The 26,643-nt window shown below is 29.0% G+C and overlaps 1 protein-coding gene across 1 annotated transcript; it reads right to left on the bottom strand.

The window, feature by feature from the left end:
- Positions 1–12,698: 12,698 nt before the first annotated feature.
- LOC136091727 (uncharacterized) lies at positions 12,699–13,667 on the bottom strand. Its single transcript, XM_065819434.1, has one exon. It carries the CDS (start codon positions 13,665–13,667, stop codon positions 12,699–12,701), a length of 969 nt encoding a protein of 322 aa, XP_065675506.1.
- Between the last annotated feature and the right edge of the window lie 12,976 nt (positions 13,668–26,643).

The raw sequence follows: 26,643 nt of genomic DNA, 5'->3' as shown, positions 1-26,643 counted from the left end.
AATTACGCGTGACCTATAATTATAAAGGAATTCTTTTACTATTCTATAATCAAATTTAAAAACAAAAATGGATGACTACGAATCCTTTACTTTTAATTTTCATGATAAATACTTAAAATCAGATCTTAATTCAGATCCAGATGTCAACTTTTTTAATGATGTGAACACACGTTGTTCTTATCTTTATCCCAATAAGTTAAAAGAATTTCTTAATAAAAACGGCACTGAAAATCAAAAAATCAGAATCCTTCACATTAATATTAGAAGACTAAATAAAAATTTTGAAAATTTTTGTGATTTTTTAGATGAAACTAAAAATATTTTTAATATAATTTGCTTAACAGAAACATGGATTTCTTCGAATGAGTTTAAAAATAATTATATTTTCCATCTTCCAGGTTTTGAAACAATTTTGTTAGAAAGACAAACAAATAAACGGGGTGGAGGAGTTCTGGTTTACGTTAAGGAACACATTGTATATCACGTTAGGAATGATATGTGCGTTTCTGACGGTGATAAAGAAATCGTAACTATTGAAATTTTAAACAAAAAAAAAAAGTATTTTATTAAGCTGGTGTTATAGACCACCAGATGGTGCGTCTGAAAATCTTAGTTTCTTTTTACAGCGTAATATCATTCACAAAGGTAGCAAAGAAAACAAAATTACTTTTATAATTAGAGATTTCAACATGAACTGTCTAATTTATAGTAAAGATAAAAAAGTAAAAAGTTTTTATGATGAAATATTTATGGCAGGAGCTCTTCCTTTAATTAATCGCCCTACTAGAATAACCAAAACTTCAACGACGGTGATTGATAATATTTTTGCAACAGATATTTATAATAAGAAATTACAAAAAGGAATTATAAAAACCGACATATCCGATCATTTCCTCATTTTTCTTACAATTCATACTGTATCCTCTAAAAACCCCGTAAGACAAAATATAATAAAAAAACGTGTCTTCAACGAAAACAACATAAAATCCTTTCAAAATCAATTATCACTTCTGCATTACATATTACATACTTCTCACATATTACAATACTTCTCACATATTAACTTTAGTGATGACGCAAATAAAATATATAATAAGTTCTTTGATACTTTCTTCTCAATATACAATGCAAACTTTCCACTTTGTGAACAAATAACAAAAAAAAAACCTTGAATAGTCCATGGATTACCAAAGGACTTAAAAAATCCTCTAAAATCAAACAGAAACTATATATAAAATATTTAAAAACAAAATCAGATGAATACCAACAAAAATATAAAAATTACCAACATTTATTTGAAAAAATTCGTAAAAAACTTAAAAAAAATTATTATTCAAATTTAATTATTAAATTTAAAAACGACTCAAAACATACTTGGAGAACGTTGAAAGAAATAACAGGAAAACAAAAAACAAATTCAAACTACCTTCCCAAAGTAATTAAAATAAATAAAACAAATATATATGAACCAAACGAAATTGCAAACGAGTTTAATAAATATTTTATTGATATAGGAACTAAATTGGCAAATAAGGTTCCTATTACGGAAAAAACTTTTAGTGATTTCTTAGAGCCTATAATAATTCGCTTTTTATAGATAATTTATATTCTGACTTATCTTTTGATGAGTTTGAGAGAGCTTACAAATCTCTTAAAAGAAACAAAGCTACAGGTGCGGACGAAATAAATGGCAACATAGTCATAGATTGCTTTGAAAATTTAAAATGTACCCTTTATAAAGTGTTCAGGGTATCTATACAGCAAGGTGTATTCCCCGACCAATTAAAAATAGCTAAAGTTACTCCAATTTACAAAGACGGAAAAAAATCAAATATTAGTAATTATCGCCCTATCACAGTTCTTTCAACCTTCTCGAAAATTTTAGAAAGAATTATATACAATAGAACATACAATTACCTTAATCTAAATAAACTTCTATATAAAAATCAATTCGGTTTTAGAAAAAATTGTTCAACTGAACAAGCCATTACACAGTTCATTCGTGAAATCTCCAATTCATTTAATAGATCACAATATACACTAGATATTTTCATTGACCTATCAAAAGCATTCGACGTGGTCGATCACAAAATTCTACTTAAGAAACTCAAATTTTATGGAATTAATGGCAAATTAATAAAATGGTATAAAAGTTATTTGACAAATAGAAAACAATTTGTTCTCTATGGAGATTATTTTCAAAATGAAAAATTAATTGACATAAAATGTGGTGTTCCACAGGGTTCTATTCTAGGCCCACTTTTGTTTTTAGTCTATATAAATGATTTAAATAAAGCTTCTAACCTTATGAGTATCATTTTTGCGGACGATACTAATTTATTTCTGTCAAACAGTGACATTTATGAGCTTTTTTCAAATATGAATAAAGAACTCAATCACATCTCCAACTGGTTTAAGTGCAACAAGTTAACTTTAAACATTGACAAAACAAAATGGATCCTTTTCCACTCCCTCGCAAAAAGCGTTTTTTACCAAATAATTTACCTAAACTTTTTATTGATAAAATTGAAATAAAAAAGGAGTCAGTCACAAGATTTTTAGGCATTTACATTGATGAAAATATTACATGGAAGTATCATATCGACTTTATTTCTACTAAACTGGCCAAAAGTATTGAAATTCTATATAAGGTCAGATACTATCTAAATAAACAAAATTTAATTCAACTCTACTACTCATTTATACATAGCTATATAAATTATGCCAATATTGTTTGGGAAGTAACTCTAAAGGTAAGTTACGAAATCTCTATCATCGTCAGAAACACGCAATGCGTTTAATATGTTTTGAAAATCATTTTTCTCATTCTAATATTTTGTTTAAAAACGTTAAAGCACTTAACGTTTACGAACTCAATGTCTTTAATATTTTATGTTTTATGTTTCGTTGTAAAAGTGAACAACCATTGTTCATTTTTAAAGATCTTTTTACCGATAAAGCTATAAACAAACATACTTTACGAAATAATAATTTAATAATTGAACCCTTTTGTCAAACAAAGTTTAGTCAATTTTGCATCTATCTATCGAGCACCGTATTTATGGAACAAAATTGTTGTTCCAAATTTTGATTTGTCAATTTCGTTTTCTGTTTTTAAAACTAAATTTAAAAACTTTGTTCTTTCTTCTGACAATATATATAAATATTTTTGAAATGTAAAATTATTTTCTGTTTTTGTTTATTCTACATTATTAGTAGAAAAAGGCAGATTCTGGCTCATTTTTTTCATCTATATACCTATCCATATTCTCATATCATATTTCAACCATATCAACTATAATATATTAATATATTATGGTTACATCAATTTCATAAATGAAATTTAGCTCAAGCCTAAATGTAATCTAACTACGCATAAAAGTAAATTACTCCTTTTAAATCAGAAAAACTTCCAGATTTCCCAACTTGCTCATCACCAGAGTTTATTGTTACTACTAATCTTCTACCATTAGTAACGTTAGGCATGGAGTCATTTTTGCCAAAATTTCTGTAAAAAGAGATAGTAGTTGTAGAATCAATTTTTGGTTTTGATAAATACAATAGTCCAGATGATCTATTAGCAAATGAAGTAATATTAATTTCATCCCATGAAGATAAATAAAAATCTACTAAACTAAATGAGCAGTATATACATCTGCTATTATTGTCATATCCAGGAAATATTGTATAGTTACTATAGTTATAGGGTGTCCAAGGTTAAATAACTGAGTCATTGTTTTTGCGTACTCTTGATTCCCACCAATTTCCAGATTTACCGATAACATGCATTCTAATATATTTTAAATAAACACCATTTCTATTACTTGCAGTGTTCAATAATATATATTCATTACCATAAGTTGTGTTCAAATATCTAAATGTGGATGAGTATAGTTTAAGATCTGAATTAAATGGGGGTATTAATGAAATATTTGCTTGTTGTGTTGAACTTATTGTAATAAAAGGTTGCAACAAATATGTAAGTGGATTTCCAGTTTTATTGTTTAATTCAATTTTTAGATTAGTTTTAAATGGTAAATCAAGTGTAAAGTATCCTCCTAATTCAATATTAGAATGTATATTACGATCTTGTAAAGAGTTAGTATAAATTGGTCCACCAAGTGGAGCGAATAATAAATCACAAGCTATAGGGTAAAGGAAGGTATGTTCGTGATATATGTAATTTCGTGATATTTCGCTCGGCATTTGTAGCGAACATACCTATTAGTCAAAAACATCGAAATTGCGTCAAATGGTACCCCGGGGTACTATTGTCGATTCACAAATAGTCGTTGGGTGCGTGTGATACGTCAATTGTTTACTATCAGTTTGTACATTCTTTAGCATTATTTAACGTGCGTTCAGCACATTTGTTTGGAGTACTTGTCCAACATTTTTATTTCCAGACTTGTGTTTTAAGGTAAGTAAATTATTTTTATTAAATATTAAACTAGAAAAGATGCTTGATTTAATGGTAAAACTTTTGTTTTTTTATTAACTTCCTATAACTTATGATTCCTTATCGCAGTTACACATTTTCTTAACGTTTTCACCTCAAATGAATTTACAATTGACAAACAGAGAGATTCAAAGTACAGAAATTCAACCACACAGTAATACTGCTATACAAACATTGTTAACTATTCCATCTGTAGAGCCAACCACATCTAACCCTAATAGGCCAAAAAGGGATTCAAGTGCAAAGTGTCTGACTCCTCCTGATCAACCTATTCCATTAACTTCAAAGGATTCTATTCCTGTATGTTCTAAAAAAAGTAAAAAAAATAAAAATGCTTCAAAAGATGATGATTGGGAGTGCGGTGTTTGTAAAAAAAGTTACAACAGTGATGTAAAAAAAAAAAATGGAAAAAAATGGGTGCAGTGTTCCTATTGTTTAGTACCTTATCATGAGAGTTGTCAAACATATGAGGACATTGGTGAAGTATTTATGTGTGATACATGTTGTCAACAAGAATGTGATTTAGAAAAATAAGTTAATCAGATATAAGTATGGTTAATATTATAGTTATTATATTAAGAGTTTTTTGTAGGTCTGTTATTTTATTTTCTAAGCTACCTATGTTAAAAGTATATTTTTTTTATATATAAATATAAAGTAATGAAAGTATTATTATAATTTTGTTAACTTATAAGCCTGACTATATTTATATTTTATGAACTTAAAGTCTGATTGAATAGTTATGAATTCAAAACAAGTGTTGATATTTTTTGTTATATTATACCAGATGTTATACTTAATTAATAAAGAAAAATTTAAATATTATTGTGTATTCACGAAATTACCTAACCACTATCACGAAATTAAATATCATATCACAAAATTACCTAACTTTTCTCAATGACTTTTGAGCTTTTATAAAAACTTATCAAAGGACTTAAAATCCCAAAACTGCATAGATTCTAGTAACTTTACTCTATGTACATCAAACAATTAAAGTAATTAAGTAAAATTACTGAAATTGACTTTGTAATTACACATCTAGTTAATTTATCACGAACATACCTTCCTTTACCCTACTTCCTATGCAAAGCGTGTTATCTGCATATATCCTAATAAATACGTTACTTGATACACTTCCATTAGGATTTGTTCCTTTAAATTCTAACCATAGTTTTCTGAGAATACCAGGACCACTATTTTGAATAAAAGCTGCTGTTCCATCAGTACTTGTATTTGGTTCAAGAGTCTGGGATTTTACTCCCATGCATGTTAAACTTGAATTTGGTACTATTTCTAAACTGCTAGGATTAGGTATTATTGTGTCAACATAGTACTTTGTAGCAGCATCTTTTAAGTTAGTAGGTTCTGCTACATTTATTAATTTGTTTGTATTCATGTCAATATCACTAGTTGCATTATTTAGTCCATCTCTTCTAAGAAATGTATTATTAGCTTGAGACAATGTTAACCCGTTAACTACTGTTTGTGTATTTGAGCTACTTGTTGTTCTTCCGAATATATCAACAGGCATTTTTATATAAGCAAGATTTTTTTAATTACATAGTTTATCAATAATATTCTGAAAATCATATCCTTCATCCAATTTTTTTAAAACGTAAAAGCACAAGTGTCCACAGAATGAGGTGTCTCCAAATTGAACTCTATCACTATTATAATAAACAGGACTTTTCAAATAATCAACAAGTTCAACTGGTAGAGATTGTGCATAAGAGTCAAAGGAGTGCTTTTTGTTACCGTCTTTATACCAACAAATCCAATGAAATCCATTTGTACTTGAATCTCCTGTATTTGATATTCCACATTCTTTTCTTTGTGTATTTTTTGGTAATTGGTCTCTTACAAATGCACCTTTAAACTTTTTTATTTTTAGTCTTTTTGCTGCTTTTTCTAATTGAAAGTTTGTTAGTAGTTCATTTGGTAATATTATTTTTTCAATTTTTATAAATTTATCCATTTTATTTATAAAAATTAATAATTTTACAATATTTGATTATTTAATAATTTCTACGAATCTAATTTATCTAATTTATCAACATTATCTTTTAATAGTTCTATCGCATTTGTATTTGCAGATAGCCATTTCCAATCTACTTTGTCTAAATTCTCTTTTAACAATTCAATGGCATTTGTATTTGCAGATAGCCATTTCCAATCTACTTTGTCTAAATTCTCTTTTAACAATTCAATGGCAGCTGGATTTGCAGATAAATTTTCCCAATTAATAACATTTACCATTTTTATGTACACAAGAAAAAAATTGTAAAACACATAACAGAAACATATTATGTGTTTTTAATTATGTTTTTTCGAATTAATTATAATATTCTTCACATTATCTGAATTAATTGTAATATTAATTATCTTAGATTTGTATTTTACTTCTTCTTGGACTTCTTCTACTTCTTCTTCGGCTTCTTCTTCGACTTCTGCTTCAGATTCGTCTTCGTCTTTATCTCTACCTACATATTTGTATTTAATTTCTGTACGATCTATTTTATATTTACTAATACGTTTCTGGATTTTGCAGGATTTACATTCTATGATATTACTTCTGTAGATATAAATGGTATTTATATGTTGCCAGAACTCTCTTTGAAGTACCAGAATAAAGAGATGAGCAATATGTTTGAACGCAGCAAAGGATATAACAAAACTAATTTTCAACTTAATTGCAGTGTGACCTTCTTTAATTCTATCTCCCACTGTCCAATATTTGCCTTGTATGATTTTACAGACAAGCAATTGCAACAGATTTTAATAGCACCTAATATACAATTTGTCACAAATGAGAAATTTTACCAAATGCTTAATTGAACTAAAAAGCTTAGCATTAAACAATTCAGCTGACGTGAATACATTTTATAAATTTTTTTTATAATCAATGATATCTTTTTATCAGTATTTTGTATGAAATAGATTGAAGTATCAACATTATTAATACATTCTTCACCGTAGTATTTCTAATATTGTTTTACCGCTTTTATTACTTTTTGATTTTAATATTGTTTGTATATATCTTTATTAATTTTAATTTATGATCGTCTAATCATAAAGTTTTTAATGTTACTTTTCGTTTTTTCTTTATTATCATTTTAAATAAAAAAATCATTTATATTAATTCATTTCTTTCTGCCTATTGCCTACTTCGGATCTATTGCCTTAATTTATAGTGTCCATATGCTAATGTGTGAATTCCATCTTCTAATATGACTCTTTTATTATCTTCTGCACTTAATGCAATTTTATTTATTTCTTTAGTATATACTTCATGTGAATGGGATCTTATAATGTTCATTTTCCTAATGTGATCTCTTTTATTAAGTAGACAATCTTTATAATCTTCATGTGTAATATATTTTTTAACAACATTCTTTTTTACTCCTTTACATTTTTTTTTTCTTTTCTGTGAATTTTGTATGAATACAACTTGGATCTGAGTCCTACAAACTCTTCAATTTGTGCTCCACCTGCTTCATTTTTGAACATTCCAATTTTCAAAAATGAAGTTTTTTATTTCGATCAATTTTAAATCCATTATTTATTGATGGATGTTTTGGATCAAATTCACTTGTATCAAATTTGCTTTCAATATCTTTAGAAATATCGGAATAAAAGTCTTCTGTTTTAATTTCGTATGCTAAAGAATCAGTATCTGTGAATAATAGCATATTTCTTCTTTATGTAATCGTAATGAAGTTCATACATTAGAGTTTTACTTAAATCTAAAATACACATGCCTAAGTAAATTGGTTTGTTATACATTAATTTGGTTCAATTCATGTGAATCGCTATTAAATCTTCATCAAATATTGTTCGACTATCGAAGTTTGGTCTTGAAGCTAATTTAACAGCTTCATTTCTATTCGTCACTAATCTAACATCAACTCTGTTCTCAATGTTCTCCATTGTTTTTCCAAATACTGAGTTGTTCATTAGTTTGAAAAAGTCTTTTTCAAAATCATTCGTTGCCTTGGTTCTTAGATTAGTATTTAGCTCAATGTATTCGCTTAACCACTTTGTTCAAAACTTAGACCTCTATGAATTTTTGTGATCTTTAGACCTAATCTTTCATACAATTTAAGATTTTCATAATGGGTAACATAATTTTTCTTATTTTCCAAGTTAGGGACTAGTTTTTCAACTTTATCGATATTTAATCTTTCAGGTGCAATGGGATAGTCATCTTGGATAGTCATCTAATTGGATAGTCATATGATCATCATGTAGATGTTCAGGGTAATCTAAATCTACCTCTAGTATACATGGAATTGATTTCCAGTTTTTCAACTCATCTTCATCCATCCATTTAAACCCATGTGTTGGAAGTGGCTTACTCATCGCCCATCCATATAGATTATTAGCGTCTAGAACTTGGATGAATGTTGATTCTTTGATTTTGTCATATGCGTCATCCATGTACTTATTATTAGATGTTCCCAATCTATTCGATATCATGCTGATTCCACCTCTTATTCCTTTCTTTATCATTAGTATCATATCGTAATCGCTCAACAGTTCTTATTTTACTTTTGTTTTCTTCAATGCTGCATCCCAAGCGAATCCTGGTGATGTGTAATACCAAGCCGGATCTAATTTATAATTTTTCATGCAAACATCTCTAAAATTTTCAAAAACATCTGCTAGTAAAAGTACATCTGAAACGTTGTACAAGTCATGATAATCTCTAAATGTTTTGCAATGAAATTCATTCCATGCATTTTATTTTATATTATATTTGCATGTGAGTAATCATCATCACTAATATTTTCATCGTTCAATTTAGAAAAGAACGATTCTTTTGTGGGTAATTGAGTTTCATTAAGTTTATCAACAGTCTACCCAATCATAGGGATATACGCCTTTTTTTAGTAATAAATCTAATTGTTTCCCTGAATACAATTTTCTGATATTTTTACATTGCTCTTTTGATAAATTTTTTGATAAATATCTAAACTAGAAGGCATAAATCTATAACTGTCTAAAAAACGAATCTGACGCTTTATTTCAACACTCTTTCCATCTTTAACAAACTCTCCTACTTTAATCTCTCTAGAAAAGCTAATATACTTTTCTTCGTTGTTTGGGATACAGCTCAATTTACCTTCTGATAATTTCTTGATAAATAAGTGAGAATCATAACCAGATAAATTATGAAATAGTACTGGGAAGAAATCTGGAATTTTATAATTTAAATTACAATTTTGATGACCAGCACCTCTATATTTTCCAGTAATGTGACAGTGATCACGAACTTTATCATTATCCAAATCTTTTCCGCAAATGTGACATTCAGTTGCTGCATCGAAATCCTTCTTATTTTCATGTGTATATACAATATTCTTTTTAAATTTAATCCTGTTACAAATTTTTATGATATCTTCTTGTAATCTGTCAACAAAAATTTGTGCAACATCATCTGTTTCACTACTTGCGGTAAATGTGACTAGACTGCTTTGATAAAAACTTTCATCAAAACATTTAATATAGTAGCAGAAAGAGCTAGGCAAATGTTTTTGGTATTGCTTAGTATAGGATTCATTTGGATTGGGTTCACAAGTTTCAATTTGTCTGATAAAACTTTCAAAGTCTGCATATACTACAAACGGAACTCTCATTGATTTATTGTGATTAGTAAATTGCATTGTTGAATTTGGTGGTGGAAGTTAAAACCTAACAAACAATTTCTACAATAGTGTTTTTTTCAACGTTTATTTGATGTTTGTGATGAAAGTAATCTGCTTAAATTTTTTAATAAACAGTAATGATACGTTTCTCCATTTGAGATTAATAGTAAATCTATTAAATGTTTGCGATCATTATCTTTTGAAATGCGTAAAGGGTAAACTGAATTCTCGTATCCGTATACATTCACACTTATATCTTTATTGTTATTCTCAAATTGCGTAATTTGTTTTAAAGATACTGGAAAATCTATTTTATCCCAGTTTATATTTTCAGCTTGATCTTTAAGATCTTTATCTACTCTTTCAGAATATTTAGCTGTTGTATTTAATGCTCTTGCAATACACCGTTTAAAACATTGATTATCTTCATTCTTTATGTTAATGATTGCCTTTTTAGCTGCTAAATCTTTATCTAATGGAATATACGATTTTGCTTTAAGAGGATTATACTCTATCATATTTAAATCCATCTTTATAATAGAAACAAATCTCCAATTTGATCTTAGCTGTTAAAATGATGATAAGTTTTCTAAAATTTTAGACTTTGCTTCTTCATAAAACTCATCTAAATTTGTAGATTCTAATACTCTTAAACTCTTAGTTGTAAACGGCACATCTGCAATTATAGTTTCTCCTGTTGTAATACTCGTCTTCTCCATTTCACATGTGATAACTATATTCACTTTCAATCCTCTATTTTTATTTAGTATTTTACTTGGATTTTTCTTAGCATCTTTAATGAATGAAGAAACATCATATCCATCTATACCTTTAACTGTAAATTGTTTTGTCACACTTTTAACTGCTGATTGTGACAATTTAAATTCTATTTGTTTTTTGTATACTGTATTAGAAACTATAGATTTTATTGATTCTATTTTTCTTATAATATCATATCCTGTATCTTCTACTTTCTTCTTAATTGGATTTGGAATATATTGTTTAACCCACTTTAAGACATCATTATAGCTGTTGACGACATAAGACGATACATTTTTTGCAGCTGTTGTCAACTTTGAAAATAGTCCAGGAACTAAAATAGGTGCTTGAACTGATAATGGAATTGGTTCATCAAGTATATTAGTCACATGCGAATGTCTCAGTTCATTAACTGGTCTCTGAGATAATGCATTAATAAGATCACTTTTTTGCAATTTATAAACTTTTTAACTCCTCGCTCTTTAGCAATTTTTTTAAATTCTTTTACATTTTTGCTATTCATATCGTTTTCCATTTTATATATGTAAGATATTTTTTATTATAAAAAATTTTTTTGTATCATTTTTTTAAAATTTTTTTTTCTTGTTAAAATATTTCATATGATAAATTTCATATAAAATATTATACACACCTCCATCCTCTAACTCTACAGTAATATTCTACTGTTCGCAGTTTTTCAAGTTGTCTCTCGTTTTGAACAGTTGTTATTCTATATACAAAAGGTTCAGGAGTTAATATTTCTGATGATATGTATGGAATCGGTTCGTCAATTAGATCCTTCGGATCCATAAGAATTATGTTTTCCATTTTTTATATAGCAAGATTTTTTTAAATCTTTTAAATTATTATTTATCAATTTTTTAACTTCTTTTTTCCAATACAAAGTGCATGAAGTAGGCTTATACATTTTATAAAACTCCATATTTTTATCTCTCATTTTTATATATCAAGATTTTTTTTTAATTTTTCAGAAATTAATACTTCAATCTTATATCCATTATCAATATTTCCATCACGCAATTCAAAATAGCTATATCCATGTCCAGTTTCTTTCATAGCTCTATATAATGATTTATATATCGTTTCTTGTCCTGTTTCTGTATTTGTGAGTTTAATAGTGACTTGTTTTTTCTTAATTGTTTTTAATCTTTCATATTTTGGATCTATTTCTTTTTTCTCTTCTTTTACTGGATGATTTCTAAGCCTTCCAACAGATCTTTTATCATCAACTGTCACTTTTATTGGATGAAATCTAGGTCTTCTAATTGGTCTCTTCTCATCGGTTGCTTCTGTTGCTTTTGACATGATTGATTCTTTATCTATCAAACCATTATCTACAGCGAGCATTATTAATGTAACATAATTTTTAGATGTTTGCGAGATTTTATTTTCTTTTAATAATTTTTGTAAATCTTTCCTTGTATAATACATTTTTATTATATAAAGAAAAAAAAATTTTTAATTCATTTTAAAATAATTTTGAATTATTAATGTAAAAATTACTTCCATCTGATGTTTATTTTATTATTTTATCTGCATATGCCATCGTATTTGCAGGAACAGTTGTATTAAATGTTGCATTAATCAATACATTTTTTGTTGTCATATTTACTGAACCTTGTTTACTCACATCGAAAACCATAAGAGGGAATAAATCTCTATTATCATTAGGTAGTATGTTACAACTTGTAATCAAATCATTCATTCCATAAAATTTCTCACTAAATTCAGCTGCATCACCATAAGCTACTGAAGATTGGTTATTAGGAAATGACAAGTCATAAGGAAGGAAAAGATTATCCTTTCCTTCCTTATGACTTTTTAGAATTAGAACTAATTTCAATTTGCATATTTTTCAAGTCACAATGATCAAATATTGAAGGATTAGTTGTTTGATCTCCTTCTTTACTTGTTTGAAATCCTACAATAATATATCTTGGTGTTTCAAAAGAAGAAATTGGAGTAAGTGTCCAACAAAATGTTGTAGTTTGTGGTACTGCTAGAAACTCAAGCTTTCGTTTCCTAAAAGCTACTTTAACATCTTGTTTTAATGCACGACTATTTTTAAGAAAGTCTTTTTGTAAACTTTCTGGTTCTACAAGTGGCATGTATAATGATATTTTTTGAACATCTACTTTTCCAGCAGCTACAGTAGAAGCTCTATATATTGCATTATTGTCGCTTGATCTCATTAATATTAATGATTGACTTGGACCATAAATAACTTTATTATAGTCATCACAGAATCCGAAAATATGCTTTAAAGATATTCTAAATGAAAATTTTCCAGGTGTAGTTGGATTTTGAACTATCCATGATTGCCTAATTTGAAATCCAATATTAGCATTACTACCAGTTATTGCTGCTGATGAATTGTAGTCTTTATAACATAATTGACTTAGTCCTTTTGATGATTGAAATGTATATGGATAGATTAAAAGACCTAGCATTGTTGATGCTCTACCTGGACTATTAATCGACTCTACATCATTACCTGACAATTGATACACTACCCTGTCAAATAAGTGCATAATACCATTATTCGTTAGTGTTGCTGAATCTGTAGCAGAATAAGCTGTTCCATCAGATTTAGTAAATTTTCCTTCTACTAGAAGGAAAGCTTTAGATGGAAGTAAATAAAAATCAGATTGATCAATTGTAATTCTTATTTCTCCACTATTTAGATTTGTTCCAGCTATTGGATTATATGAACGATACAGAATTCTTTCAGTTGTTTCATCTATAATAGGATCTTCATATATATTATAAATATCTGTCATTTTTTATAAGCAAAAAAAAAAAAATTTAATTATTAAATTTGAAACAAAAATTTTTTTAGTCAGGTACAGATGACATACTTTAGTTCTTATGGACCTTTCAGACCTACTTTAGTTGGGTCCAAATAATCTAATTCCTTGTCCTATCTTAACTAAATCTTCTATTTTTACAGCCTTTTTTATTCTTGGCTTTTTTACATTATTTATTGAAGATCCATCTACTAATCTACTTATTATTTCACCTGTAAGTTGAGGATCAGCTAAATTTGACAATATTTCTTTACTCTTATTGTCAAGTGAACTTACTTTTGTTGCAGCTTTATTAATAATATTTTTACCCTTTTCAATTGCAGCATTTTTAGCAGCATCTATTGCTGATAATGATAGCTCTTTTCCTGCTGATTTAGCAGCAGTTACGGCAGTTTTTCTAATCAGTAGCTGCAAGCTTTTTTATCATAGCTGATGATACTTTTGTTACATTAGATGCTGCTGCTCGTCTAAACATTTCTCTTATAGTATCGATTATACCTCCACCAACAACATATTTTTTATCATATCTTTTATTATGAATAACTATCATTTTTATTTACTAAACATTTTTTTTTGTTACTCATATTGATAAATGATTTTTATTTATTGCAATATATTGATTACTAGATATCTCACCTTGCCTTAATAATTCATCACAAATTGCAACTGCTTCATTTCTAGAAGAATTGTTACCTGCTTTCCATGCATTAATTATTAATTCAAGCATTTTAGTTAGTTCAATTGGATCACTAGGAAGTATTATAGTTTGGACTCTTGTCCTTCCAACTCCATTTCCAGCATACTCTAACTTTCTTGCAATCTTTATATTATTCCAAACAGGAGATATTATTTCATTATATTTTAAACTTCTAGATGACTTTGGTTTTCCATTACCAGTAGTAATCGCATCTGTTTGTATATTACTATAAATTTTAAAATCATTTTCATTATACACTTCTTTATCAGGGTTAAATTTAGTTACTAATTCCCAAAGACCTTTTGTACCAGTATATTTCTTTCCATCAATAGTTATATCATTATTATCAATTGATATTATTTTTTTTCCAATGTATAATTCTCCATCTTTAGGATGTATACCAAAGACTGGATCTGTAGACTTTTTGCTAAAAGTATATAATCTAAGATAATCTGTTGCAATTTTACCCAAATTTAAAAATTTTGAACTATCTTCAGTTAATTCTAAAAGTGAGTTTGAAATTGCTACTTGATCCTTTATTCCAGTTAATTGTTTGTTATTAAGAGGATTATTTTTCATCATTTCAACACTGGTCATATAATCTTTAACTAGTTTATGTCTATTTTCAGGATCTGCTATATGTAAAAATGACATTTTTATATATAAAAATAAAAAAAATCAATAAAACACAACACAAAATTATGTGTTGTGTTTTTAATTAATATATTCAATTTCAAAATTTTTATAGCTGATGTCATATGATTTACCCAATATAACTTTAATTGATAAAATGCTTTTAATCAATTTTTTTTCTTCAAAATTACATTTTAATTTATATACATATCTATCTATCATTCTCAATTTTTCTTGCTTAATAATATTTACCCATTTTTTAAATGATTCTTTAATCTCATTTTCAAGACAGTAAAAATCAGTATCCTTATCCCAAATAAGATTATAAAGTCTATAACTTCATCACTATAAATGGTAGGTATTTCAAAGTTACCTTTTTCAATAATAAGGTTATAAACATATCTACATTTTGAATCATATCTTAAATCAGTAACACATGATTTAATAATAGCTCCTGCTTTTCCAAATCCTAAAAGTTCTAAATATATTTTTTTATTCTTATCTTCTTCACGCTTACTACATTCTAAAAAGAAAGGATAAAACATATTTATTAACAAGTATGAATTAATTTAAGTTATTATTTGTTTTTAATAATATTTTCAGATTTACTTCGTCCTTTGGATTTATTAAATCTCATTTGTAATAAATTAATTGCCTCCTCTCTTCCTTGGTTAATCAAGATTATCTTAGTTTGTTCATCAATATATTTTTTTATTTTTGATCTAATATCTTCAAGCATAACTTTAAATTTTTCAAATTCGCTAAGTATCAGCTCAAATTTTTTATCGTCTATTTGTCCATCTACTAAAGCTTTAGAAATGTGATCACTTATCGTATTTAATTTTGAACTAGCAAGTATTTTAATACTTTCATGTTTTTGTGCTTTTAAATTTAACTTTTTATTAACTATTAACCTCCTATCAATGGAAGAGCTCCAATCGCTAATGCTGCACCTTCACATGCAATAGCTACTGGTGTTGCTACTATTGTGGCTAAAAAACCGATACCAACAGTTCCAAGTGTCATAGTACTTCCAATTAATACAACATCAACTGCAGAAATTATTTTTATTGCTTTATGATACTTTTTACATAATGTTGACCTCTTTTCTCTCTCAATTTCTATTTCTTTTTGAATTTCACTAATTTTATTCAAACGGTAATCATTGGCACTTACATGCGTTTCTATTTCACTATATTCATTTGGTAAAGACGGATATAATTTATTCATATTTGAATTATGAAATTTAGCTGAATACTCCATTTTATAAAGTAAAAATCAAAAATCAAAAAGATTTTTCACGGATCCGAAGGATCTAAAAAATTCTAATATGATAAATTAACAAAGCATGCTATCTCCTTTGTTAATTGTCACATCCTCAAATGAATTATTTTTAATAATAATGACAACATCATCAACAGACTCTGATATGATAGAATTTTGTTAACATAACAATTTTAATTTAAGTTCATTTTTAAGTGAAGCTAATGCAACACTATTGTCATTAATTTCTATACCTAATTTTAAAGAAATACTTTTTTGCGACGTAAAATCCATTTAATGTCTTGCTGTGCAAATATTTCACATTTTGTACCGCTTATTAATACTGAAGGATGATCTAAATTGTCATTAAACTTAAAAAATGATTTAGATCCATAAGGCTCAACTGTTACCATCTTATTTATAAATTTATGTATTGGATAATTATATCTAGACATGATTTTAATACATATATAAAATAAATTTCTTATATATGTTATTTTATTGTTTCATTATAGAATCAAATTCAAAAATGGAATATTAGCAAATGGCGAATTTGGTCCTAATAATAGACCTCTACACATTTTTTCATATCCATTACCACTATTTAAGTATAGTCCATTACCTAAAGAACCTCCTTTTTTCCATGGAGACAAATACAAACCACCTCCCATTTTAGTGTATTTAGTCTTTACTCCATTTTTAACTTGGTAAAAAGTTTTATTTTTAGAAATTTCCACTTCCACTTTTCCACTTCCACTTTTCCATTTCCACTTCCACTTTTCCACTTCCAGCAATTTTATTAATTATATTGTTTCCAGTTGCAGCACCTACTCCTGTAAGCAGTCCTGTTGCAAGTGATGGTATAACTTTTGATGCTAGAAACCTGCCAGCTGTACCTAGAAAAGGTAAAAGTGCTCCGAGAAATCCTCCCTCAATTTTAGAGTTGTGTAACAGTTGTGTTTTACTTAAAAGAATTGTTACACCAGTACCTTTTTCATATGCTTTTCTATTTCTATTTAATTGTGATGTTGTTACAACTAACAATTGCTCACCAATTGAATCTGAATGTGATAATTAAATATTGGCTACAGTACCACTTTCAACTGCATTTTTAATTTTTTCTAATTGGTTTTGTGAAAGATTTAATTTAATATTAGTATAATTAGTCATTGTTTTTTATATAATAGAAAAAAATTATTTTTTCTGTCTTATATGAAATCTCATAGATATTTTTTCACCTCTTAAATTTAACAGATTTCCATCTTGATCAGTAACTTCATTTACCATTGTTGGAATTTCTTTGTATTTTATTAGTAAGTAAGTTAAATTGATCGGCTCTTGAATAATTTTATATCCAGGACCTTCATTTGGGAAAAATGAATATATAACACGCTCTTTTTTCCCATCAATATATGATGAATCTATTATACTACATGTAACATATATACTATTCACTATTAATATTCTAACAATACTTTCTGACTCATAATACCCTACTGAATACACTCGACTATTAAAACCTAATAGTGACCTAATTGAATTTGTAGTTATAAAATCTACTTTATATCCACTTAAGATATTCATAATCGCATCTAATGTATTGTTATTAGCTCCAATTGTAATAGCTGGAACTCCTGATACTACATCACCTTTCTTATTCAAAAACAATTTAATATAATCGTTAATATCACCTATCTCATAAGCTCCTGTTGGAATGAGTATATCAGTCCAAGTCGTTCCATTATGTGAACTATATCTAAAATTATTATTTGAATAGTCAACATTTGGAAAACTGTAATAGGTCTCTAAACTAACTAGAGCCATTTTATATTCTTTATTATCCAGAGTTAACTCTGGATAAAAAGTAGTCGATAATTGACTACTATCTCCCTTTACTATTATACATGGCATTTTATTATATAGAGAAAAATTTTACAATGATTTGAAAAAATCAGATGTAATATAAAAATTATCAAATCCACTCCTATATTTTCCATCATCTTTTTCAGAAGATAAATCTATTACGACAAATCCATGCTTTTTTCTCCATACAGTTCTACATAACATTCTAAACTCATCCTCTGACATATCACCTACAACATGATCCCTATAAATATTATTCAAGTTCCTTGAATCTTGTGGAAATAAACAAATAAAATTTGCATTTTATCTAATAGTTTGTCTAGGCAACATAAAATAATTCTGAGCAAGATAAAAACAATCTACATTACTATGCCTTCCTCTTATATAATATTTTTCACATTTATATTGCTAAAACAAATACACTTAATCAACAAAACGTATTAAGTAAGAATAATAGAAATATGTTAAGTAGAATATGCGAAATTTGCTGAACAACAAAAACTCAATTTGTTAAATCGGTCTCAGGAAGAGATTTAGTTAACTCAATTCAATAACTAAAAAAATGAAATTACCCTGGGGAAAGTTTCCTGGTGAAATGCATTTACCTGGAATGAACTTTGCTGGTCCTGGTATAAATTTAAATGAACGACTTACTTCCACTGATGCATATAAAGATTGGAGTAAACCTATCGATAGAGTTGATAATGCTGCTTATCATCATGATATCGCATATCAACACTTTACAGACACTGCAAATAGAAATTTAGTTGATAAGATGATGATTGAAGAAATGGAAGCTATAAAAAATCCGACAACACGTGAAAAAATTGAAAGAAGTATTATAAAACCTATTAAAGCATTTAAAACAAAGTTTGGACTCGGTATCCAAAAAAACTACAATCGATCAGCAAAAAAGTCAAAGAAAAAAATGTGAAATGGTCTGACGAACTTGCGAACGAACTTCATAGACCCGTAATAAAACATTTCAGAAAAAGAAAAGTAATTGGAAATGGAATCGATGAAATATGGGCTGCTGATTTAGTTGACATGCAATCTTTCTCTAAATTCAATAACGGTATAAAATACTTACTCATGGTCATAGATGTATTTTCAAAGTATGGATGGATTGTTCCATTGAAGAGTAAAACTCGAGCTGATATTGCTCATGCTTTAAATAAAATATTTGAAAAAAGAAAGTGCCAAAAATTATGGGTAGATAAAGGTCGAGAATTTTATAATAAGCATGTTAAAGCTCTAGGTGTTGAGTTATACTCAACTGAAAATGAAGAAAAAAGTTGTGTAGTTGAACCAGTTAAAGCTAGCGATGAAAAGAATAAGAATATTGTTTGGTTAAACTTGAACGGAAATGCACGATCAGAGACAGTGCGACCAAAGTTTTCAATAGGTGATAAAGTTAGGATAATTAAAAAGAAGACGACATTTGAAAAAGGATACACACCAAGATGGACTGAAGAAGTTTTTACTATATCACAAATTCAGTACATAGATCCAACTTATAAAATAGCTGAAAATAATAGTGAAGAAATACAAGGTACATTTTATGAACAAGAATTGCAAAAAACGAATCAAGAAATATTTAGAACTGAAAAAGTGATTCGCAAACTCAAAATAAATCACTAGTAAAGTGGTATGGATATCCTGAATCGTTTAACTCGTAGGTCGATAATAAAGAATTGATAAGTCTGATTTAATAGGAGTAATTTTCTATTATGCGTAGCTAAGTTCGAAGAACTACTTCTTATGGGTCTGAAAGACCTAATGCAAAGTAGATTACATTTACGCTTGAGCTATATTTCATTTATGAAATTGATGTAACCATAATATATTAATATATTATAGTTGATATGGTTGAAATATGATATGAGAACATGGATAGGTATATAGTTGAAAAAAAATGAGCCAGAATCTCCCTTTTTCTACTACTTACATTGTTAATAATTATTAAATCAATTGTATTTTTATTATACTATATATACACGTTTGATATATTTTATATGGTTCTGACGACAAGATCTTTTGGATCTTCTTTCAGATACCAAGTTTATGTATTGTTATATTGTTATATTACGATTAATAATTCTAAACTAAAAATTTACACACACACAAAAAAAAAAAAAAATGAAATATGAAAAATGAAATAGGCATCATGAAATAGTTCAAATTTACTGTCTTCAAATTATTAAATATTATTGTGTGCTATGTTACAGGTTGGTACAGAGGAGAGAAGTGAACCTTAAAGTTTGCTATACCGCGAGTTTGGCGAGAGCCGACGAACCACTCAAGCAACTACTACTTCTGCCTAGTAAACCCTAAAAATCGTCGCACCGGCAAAAAAAAAAATGTTACTCGGTTTATACGGACATAGCTTTTTCCATTGCTCAACTACTTGTCTCTCCCGATAGACCACTCTGTGCATCTCAAGGAACACTACAACAGTGTTAAAATGTTGCTAAGTGCAATAAAGTATGACGACTACGGATGGGAGGTCATTGGTGACTTCAAAATGGTATCATTTCTCATGGGTCTTCAAACAGGTTTCACAAAATTTCCTTGTTTCCTGTCTCTGGGACAATTGCGATACTATGGCGTATTATCGCACAAAGGACTGACCAAAACACACCGAGTTTTCTGTTGGGGAGAGCAATGTGAAATAAAAGCCGCTGATAGAATCTCATAAAGTGCTTATGCCACCGCTGCACATCAAGTTAGGCCTCATTCAGCAATTTGTCACTACTCTTGACAAGGAGTCAGCAGCATTTCAATACCTTCAAGATCTTTTTCCAAAGCTGTCCGAGGCTAAGGTCAGAGCTGGTATATTCGTCAAACCACAGATCAAGAAGATCATAGAATGTGAGGATTTCGCGAAGCTGTTGAACAGGACGGAGTGGCTTGAACCAGTTTCGTTGCAGTTATTCAGGGCTTTCTAGATAATCACAAAGTTAAAAACTATGTGGAGTTGGTGCAGACTCATAAAGAATTACGCCAAAATGAGATGCAGAATGTCTCTATAAGTCTATAACCTTAATTCGCACCTCGACAAATTTAAGGAGAACATTGGCACTCACTCCGATGAGCAAGGCGAGCGCTTTTATCAAGATATATTGGATTTTGAACGTTATTACCAATAGTCCGGTAGAATTTAGTCTTAACCTAGAAAAAATTAGTATAAAGACATGTTATATATCGTTGGAAAGCTTATTTTTTCCTCTTTTAAATGAGTAATTGGTAATCTTTTTTATTTTGGGGAAAAAAAGTTGTGACGTCATAAAGATTAGCAGAAAAGCACCAAAATTGACGTTTTTTTACTAAAAGAATTTATAATTTAAGCAAGTAAATGTAATATATTTTTATATTTATTACTCCTAAGTATTAGTAGTTGGTTTAATGAACTGAAAGCGAAATAATAATAACTAAAAGTACGGTATAAAGGCAGAGGGGGACGCTACTTTAGCCAATTTTTTGAAAATTTGACTTAAAGATGTGTTTACAAAACAAATATATTCAAAATATATAAAATACTGTTAAACGTAATTATTCTGTAATGTTACCAAGAGCATGTTAAAAAATATTTACAAAGATGTTTATCTTTATGCATTAAGTTTATCTTACTTATTCTGATTAAATTAAAATTTATGTAAAAACATCTGAGAAGTGACGGTCATGGGCTGGTTCATTTTCTTCGTCAACTTTTTCAATATTTGTACAGTTAATCCCGTGACAGGTAGCACACGATGAAGTGCAGTAAAGTCCCATCTTTCTGCAGGAAAATCGACTCGAACAGGAGTTTTTACACCCACATCGAACAACCTTTAGGATATCCTCTGGACCTGCGTTTTCATCTGTCGCTATTGGTGAGTACATAAAGCCATTTAATTTCCATCCCCAATTAAGTGGGTCAAGATCAATTTCACTTAGATATCTCCAAATACGCACTTGATGATATACTCTCAATCCATGGTAGTAAGCAGCTCTAGGAGATGGTGGAAGAACAGAAGGGTCTATGTGAGCTCGATCTGAGTTTATCATTTCCTCGTACTTTTGCTTTCGTATTTGTTGTAGATTTGATGTTGAGGAATGTAGCAGCTGAAAGAAACGAATTGATGCATTTCCAATCTCATCAGGCAATTTATCATCATGGTAAAAAATATTTGCTGCATTGCACAAGTCTTTGGCTTCAAGCTTTCTAAAAATTGAAGTCTTTCCAAAATTGTGAATTGCTGATGTTGTATCACAACCTGTAAATGCGTGCGCAAAAAGAATATTGTTAATGACATGTTCTGCTGTACTGCCAATAATCTGATCAATGTCATAACATTCACGCTGGCAATCAACTCTTTTTGTCATACTTGTTAAATATATTTTGTGTAAAGATTCAACTGATTTACAGTGGTGTAATAAGAGGCAAAGAATATCGCTGTCATCAGCAAGTATTGTGACGGGCTCTGTTTTGGAAAAGTTAAGTGCAATTTTAACGATTGTAGTATCTGCGTCAGAATGACACACATACACAGTAAAACCTCTTTCTCTTAATCTAACTTCTAGAATTCGGATAAATGATTTTTTGTTGGCGTAGTTAGAGAAAAATTTACTTCTATCAGACGGACAAGGATTGCTTTTATGTATTTCAACTGCAAATTGTGATAAAGATCCACGCTTTATACGCGTAGCGTCTTTTGTAGAATTTTCATATCCATCGAATACTACTACACTAACTTTAAGGTGATTAAGAAATTGGATGTACTTTTCAAAAATATTGTCAAATATTTCACCCTTGTTCCAATCGCAGCAGTATAAAAGAGCGCCACCATCGGCAACTTTTAAAGAATAAGGAGCAAATGGCATAGATATAACTGGCTTTGTTAGGTAATTTTTCAGCTTGTGTTTTTGAGCACTGCGCATAAGACCATCTTTAAAAAGTGACATAGGGAACGAAGTTAGTTCATAGTAAAAGTAGTCTTCAATTTCTTTTTCTGGTTTTTTCTCAACGATAACTGATAAACGCAAAAACAATGTCAAGGGATCAACTGATATATTTTCATTGTTGACTTTAATATTTGAGTACAGTCCTTGAAGATTTTTGAGTTGATTACTCCTTTTGAAGGATACTTCTGTGTATGTCATATCATTCATTTGTGCCAGTATTGATGCACCAATGCTTTCCGAACAATCACAAGTCACCTGATTAAACTCATCTACAAGCCCTGAGTCCAGAGCCTCAAGTTGTTCTCTTACATCAAATGGGCTATGAGAATCAAACCATGATTTAATTTTTTGAAAATCTTCAGAGTCACGTCTAATCCTTCCCGCACAAAGTTCTTTGTGTTCTTTACTTGAGTTTCTTGGCGAGGTTAATGAATTTATTGCTTCTGTCATTTCAGCGCACCTTGATAAAAAATATTATTTCTATATTTGTAAATATTTGCCCCATTTAGTTTTTGCTGGAAATATCTATTTTATTAGCAAATTCCAAGTAAACGAAACAATAAATATTTAATTTTATTTTTACCTATGCATTGTACTTGTCCAAACATGTAAAACATTTTCAGTAATTCCTCTGGCAACTACTCCTCCTTTGCCCTTTAACGATTTCATTAATATCTGTTCTATTGATAAATCAGTCCATATTCCAGACCAACTCTTTGAAGTGCGCCTTACTGTATGTTCTCCATTGAGGAACTGTTTATATACTTCTGGGTGAGTGCATGCTAATTCATCCACTGATTGTAAATATAAACGTAATGATTTTGTATAATTATTGTGCCCTGTTGAGGCAAGTAGTTTTAGCATACATTTTGTTGTAGCAATATGTAGGTTCCAGTTACTAGTTCTTTCCGCTCGAATAAACTCTTGTACAATAAATATATAGTGAACATAGTTTAGCCATAATTTTGCAGTTCGTGATTTTGCCATGTATTCTTCTTGCTTTTTTTCAAATAATAGAATTAACTTCTTTTCAAGGTCAGTGTCGCCATTTTTGTTATGCATATTTGAGCTGTACATTAATTTAATTTCAGTTTTTTCTTCATCGCTTAGTTCAACCCAAACTTCCTCCAGCAATATAGATAAGATAGAAGATGCAGCAAACATATGGCCTCGAAGACTTCGAGAAATTGCTTTTCTAGAAAACATGCGGTTGACTGAAGCGGAAGCGTAAACAGTTTCAAGAGCAGTTTTTAATCCACTTCCTTCCATCAATGTTCCAATAGCTCCAAGAAAACTCATTAGCTGATGAAATCCACCAATTCTAATAAAAACTTTCATTTTCTTTGAAGCCGCAATTTCATAGGCTTTCACATAAAGCTGTTGATCAAATGTAACACATGGCATTCCAAGTTTTAGCTTTTCTGATTGTATTACAACGAAACTTAACAAAGAATATAAAGCATTAAAATCAGTTGCCGGTAAGTTGATTACTGGAAGCATGGATACTTTAGAAATAGGAAGAACATTATTAACTTGACGACTCATGTAGGCAGCCCAACTTGGGCATTGTAATTCAAAGATATGCGACATGTTCCAAAGTATATCGACAAAGTTTGGCTTTAAAGTAACCTTAAATAAAAGAAAGTTAAAAGTTAATGATTGTCTCATATCATCAAAAATCTCAAAATAAATTGTATCTATAGAAGTTTTTATTATATTTTAAAGCTGTACATGAAATTTAAACACTAATTTTTTGAAACGCTATCCCTCTTAACCCCAGTCAAGTAAATACCTTTGTAAATTCTTGAAATTTTATTTGAGATAAAACCGGAACGTCAGAGCTGTAAAACTGAGAAATTGTAATCTGGTTGTCAAAGTTTATGTTGGACCAATAATCTTTTTTATCCCTAGGCAATCTTTTCTTATTTGAGTTCTCAATAAAACTTTCATTTGCAATTGATATGGAACCTAATCCGTGATGTGTATTTTTACCATCAATTGTTGCTAAATCATGATCTGTGTTATCCCCAACAAACTGAATAGATGTTGTACCTTCAGGGCAAAGTATATCGTTAATTTTATCGTGTTTCACTATGTTCTGCTTGTAACGAATGACCTGTTAAATAAATTTAGTTTTTCTTGTAAAAAATTTTTCGTGTAAAAATTTTTTTTAAAAACAAATACAAATAAAATTATCACTTAACAAACAAACCTCGTCGTAACTTGATGCAAAACCCAGTTTAGCAAGTAGAACATTTAGCCACTTGGAAGAAAGTACATTATCAACGGTAACGGCTACTCCTAACTGCATTGGCATTATTGATTGTGGCCTCACTGCAGAAAACAATGCTTGTGAAATTGACGTTTGTTTTAATGGCACAGGAATTAGTTCTCTGATAAACACCTTCAGCAATAAGGGTATGCAGGTGTTTTCATTGTTAGTTACATCTTCTATTAAAGGATACGTTTTTACATCATGATCAAAATTCTTTATACAATCACTCAATAATTTTGCTGCTGCAGTTATAATTCAGATTGTCCTCTGCATTGTGTTTTTTTCTGGTGTACCAGTTTTCGCATAATATATGTCTAAATCTGTCCAGTATAATTACATTACTTTTACCTTGTCGCGAGACTAATTGCATAGATTCTCCGAATTTTTCTTTTAATTTATTTTGCGTCATTTTAAGGGAATATATTTCTTCTCCTAATGTTTGCATCATCTCGTAAAACTCAGAGACTGTGTATAGATCAATATCTTCCTCAAGTTTTATGCATGCTGCATTAAAGACAGTAAGCTTTTCTGTTGATGTTGGTCTTCCACAGCTTGATGTAGTAATAGGTTTTTCAAATTTTGCACGACAATAGATGTGATATTGTGCTTCAACAGCTACAAGATCATTTATTTTCAAAAGTCTAGCTTCAACTGTTTTAGATAAAAAATCGTTACGTTCGTTGCATAATTCTAGAGTTGCATGATAAATTTTTGATGATTTTGTTCTTACTTCTATGAAATTATTTCTCTCAGGATGGCGACTGTCAAGTGCGCACATATTTCCACAATAAAAACATTGCTCTTTAAAATTAAAAAAAATCTGTTCTGATCGAGTTGAACGTTTTCTTTCAATAGGAGTTTCCATCGATGCTTGTGATCGTTTAATTGATTTTGATTGGTTTCTTAATTTAGTTCGACACGATGAGTGAATAAAAACCTTTTCTCCTGTCTCTTGTTTTTTATTCAGTTCATTTACCAATACATTTAAATCCAATTTTAAAGCACATTCAATTAATTTTCCAAGAGCTCCTTGGTTATCAACATTCCTTCCAAATCTTGCCCCCACTTGGCTCAACGAATCTCCTTCTAATTTCATTTTACCACACAATGCACATACAGAGGATTCATTTTTTAAGTCCATAATTTTTCAGTTTCAGAACTAGTTTTATTATCACTTACAAGATCAGATAATTTATATTAAAATCTGAAAATAGCAAATCATTACATAATTATAAACACTAAGATAAATAATTTATTAAAAAGTTTTTGATAAA

The sequence above is a fragment of the Hydra vulgaris genome, chromosome 15 (genome assembly GCF_038396675.1).
Source record: "Hydra vulgaris chromosome 15, alternate assembly HydraT2T_AEP".
NCBI classification, from domain to species: domain Eukaryota; kingdom Metazoa; phylum Cnidaria; class Hydrozoa; order Anthoathecata; family Hydridae; genus Hydra; species Hydra vulgaris.
This window is presented reverse-complemented; position numbering and strand designations above follow the sequence as displayed.

Coding starts and splice junctions, on each gene's coding strand:
- LOC136091727 (XM_065819434.1), bottom strand. CDS start 13,667: ATGACAGATATTTATAATATATATGAAGATCCTATTATAGATGAAACA.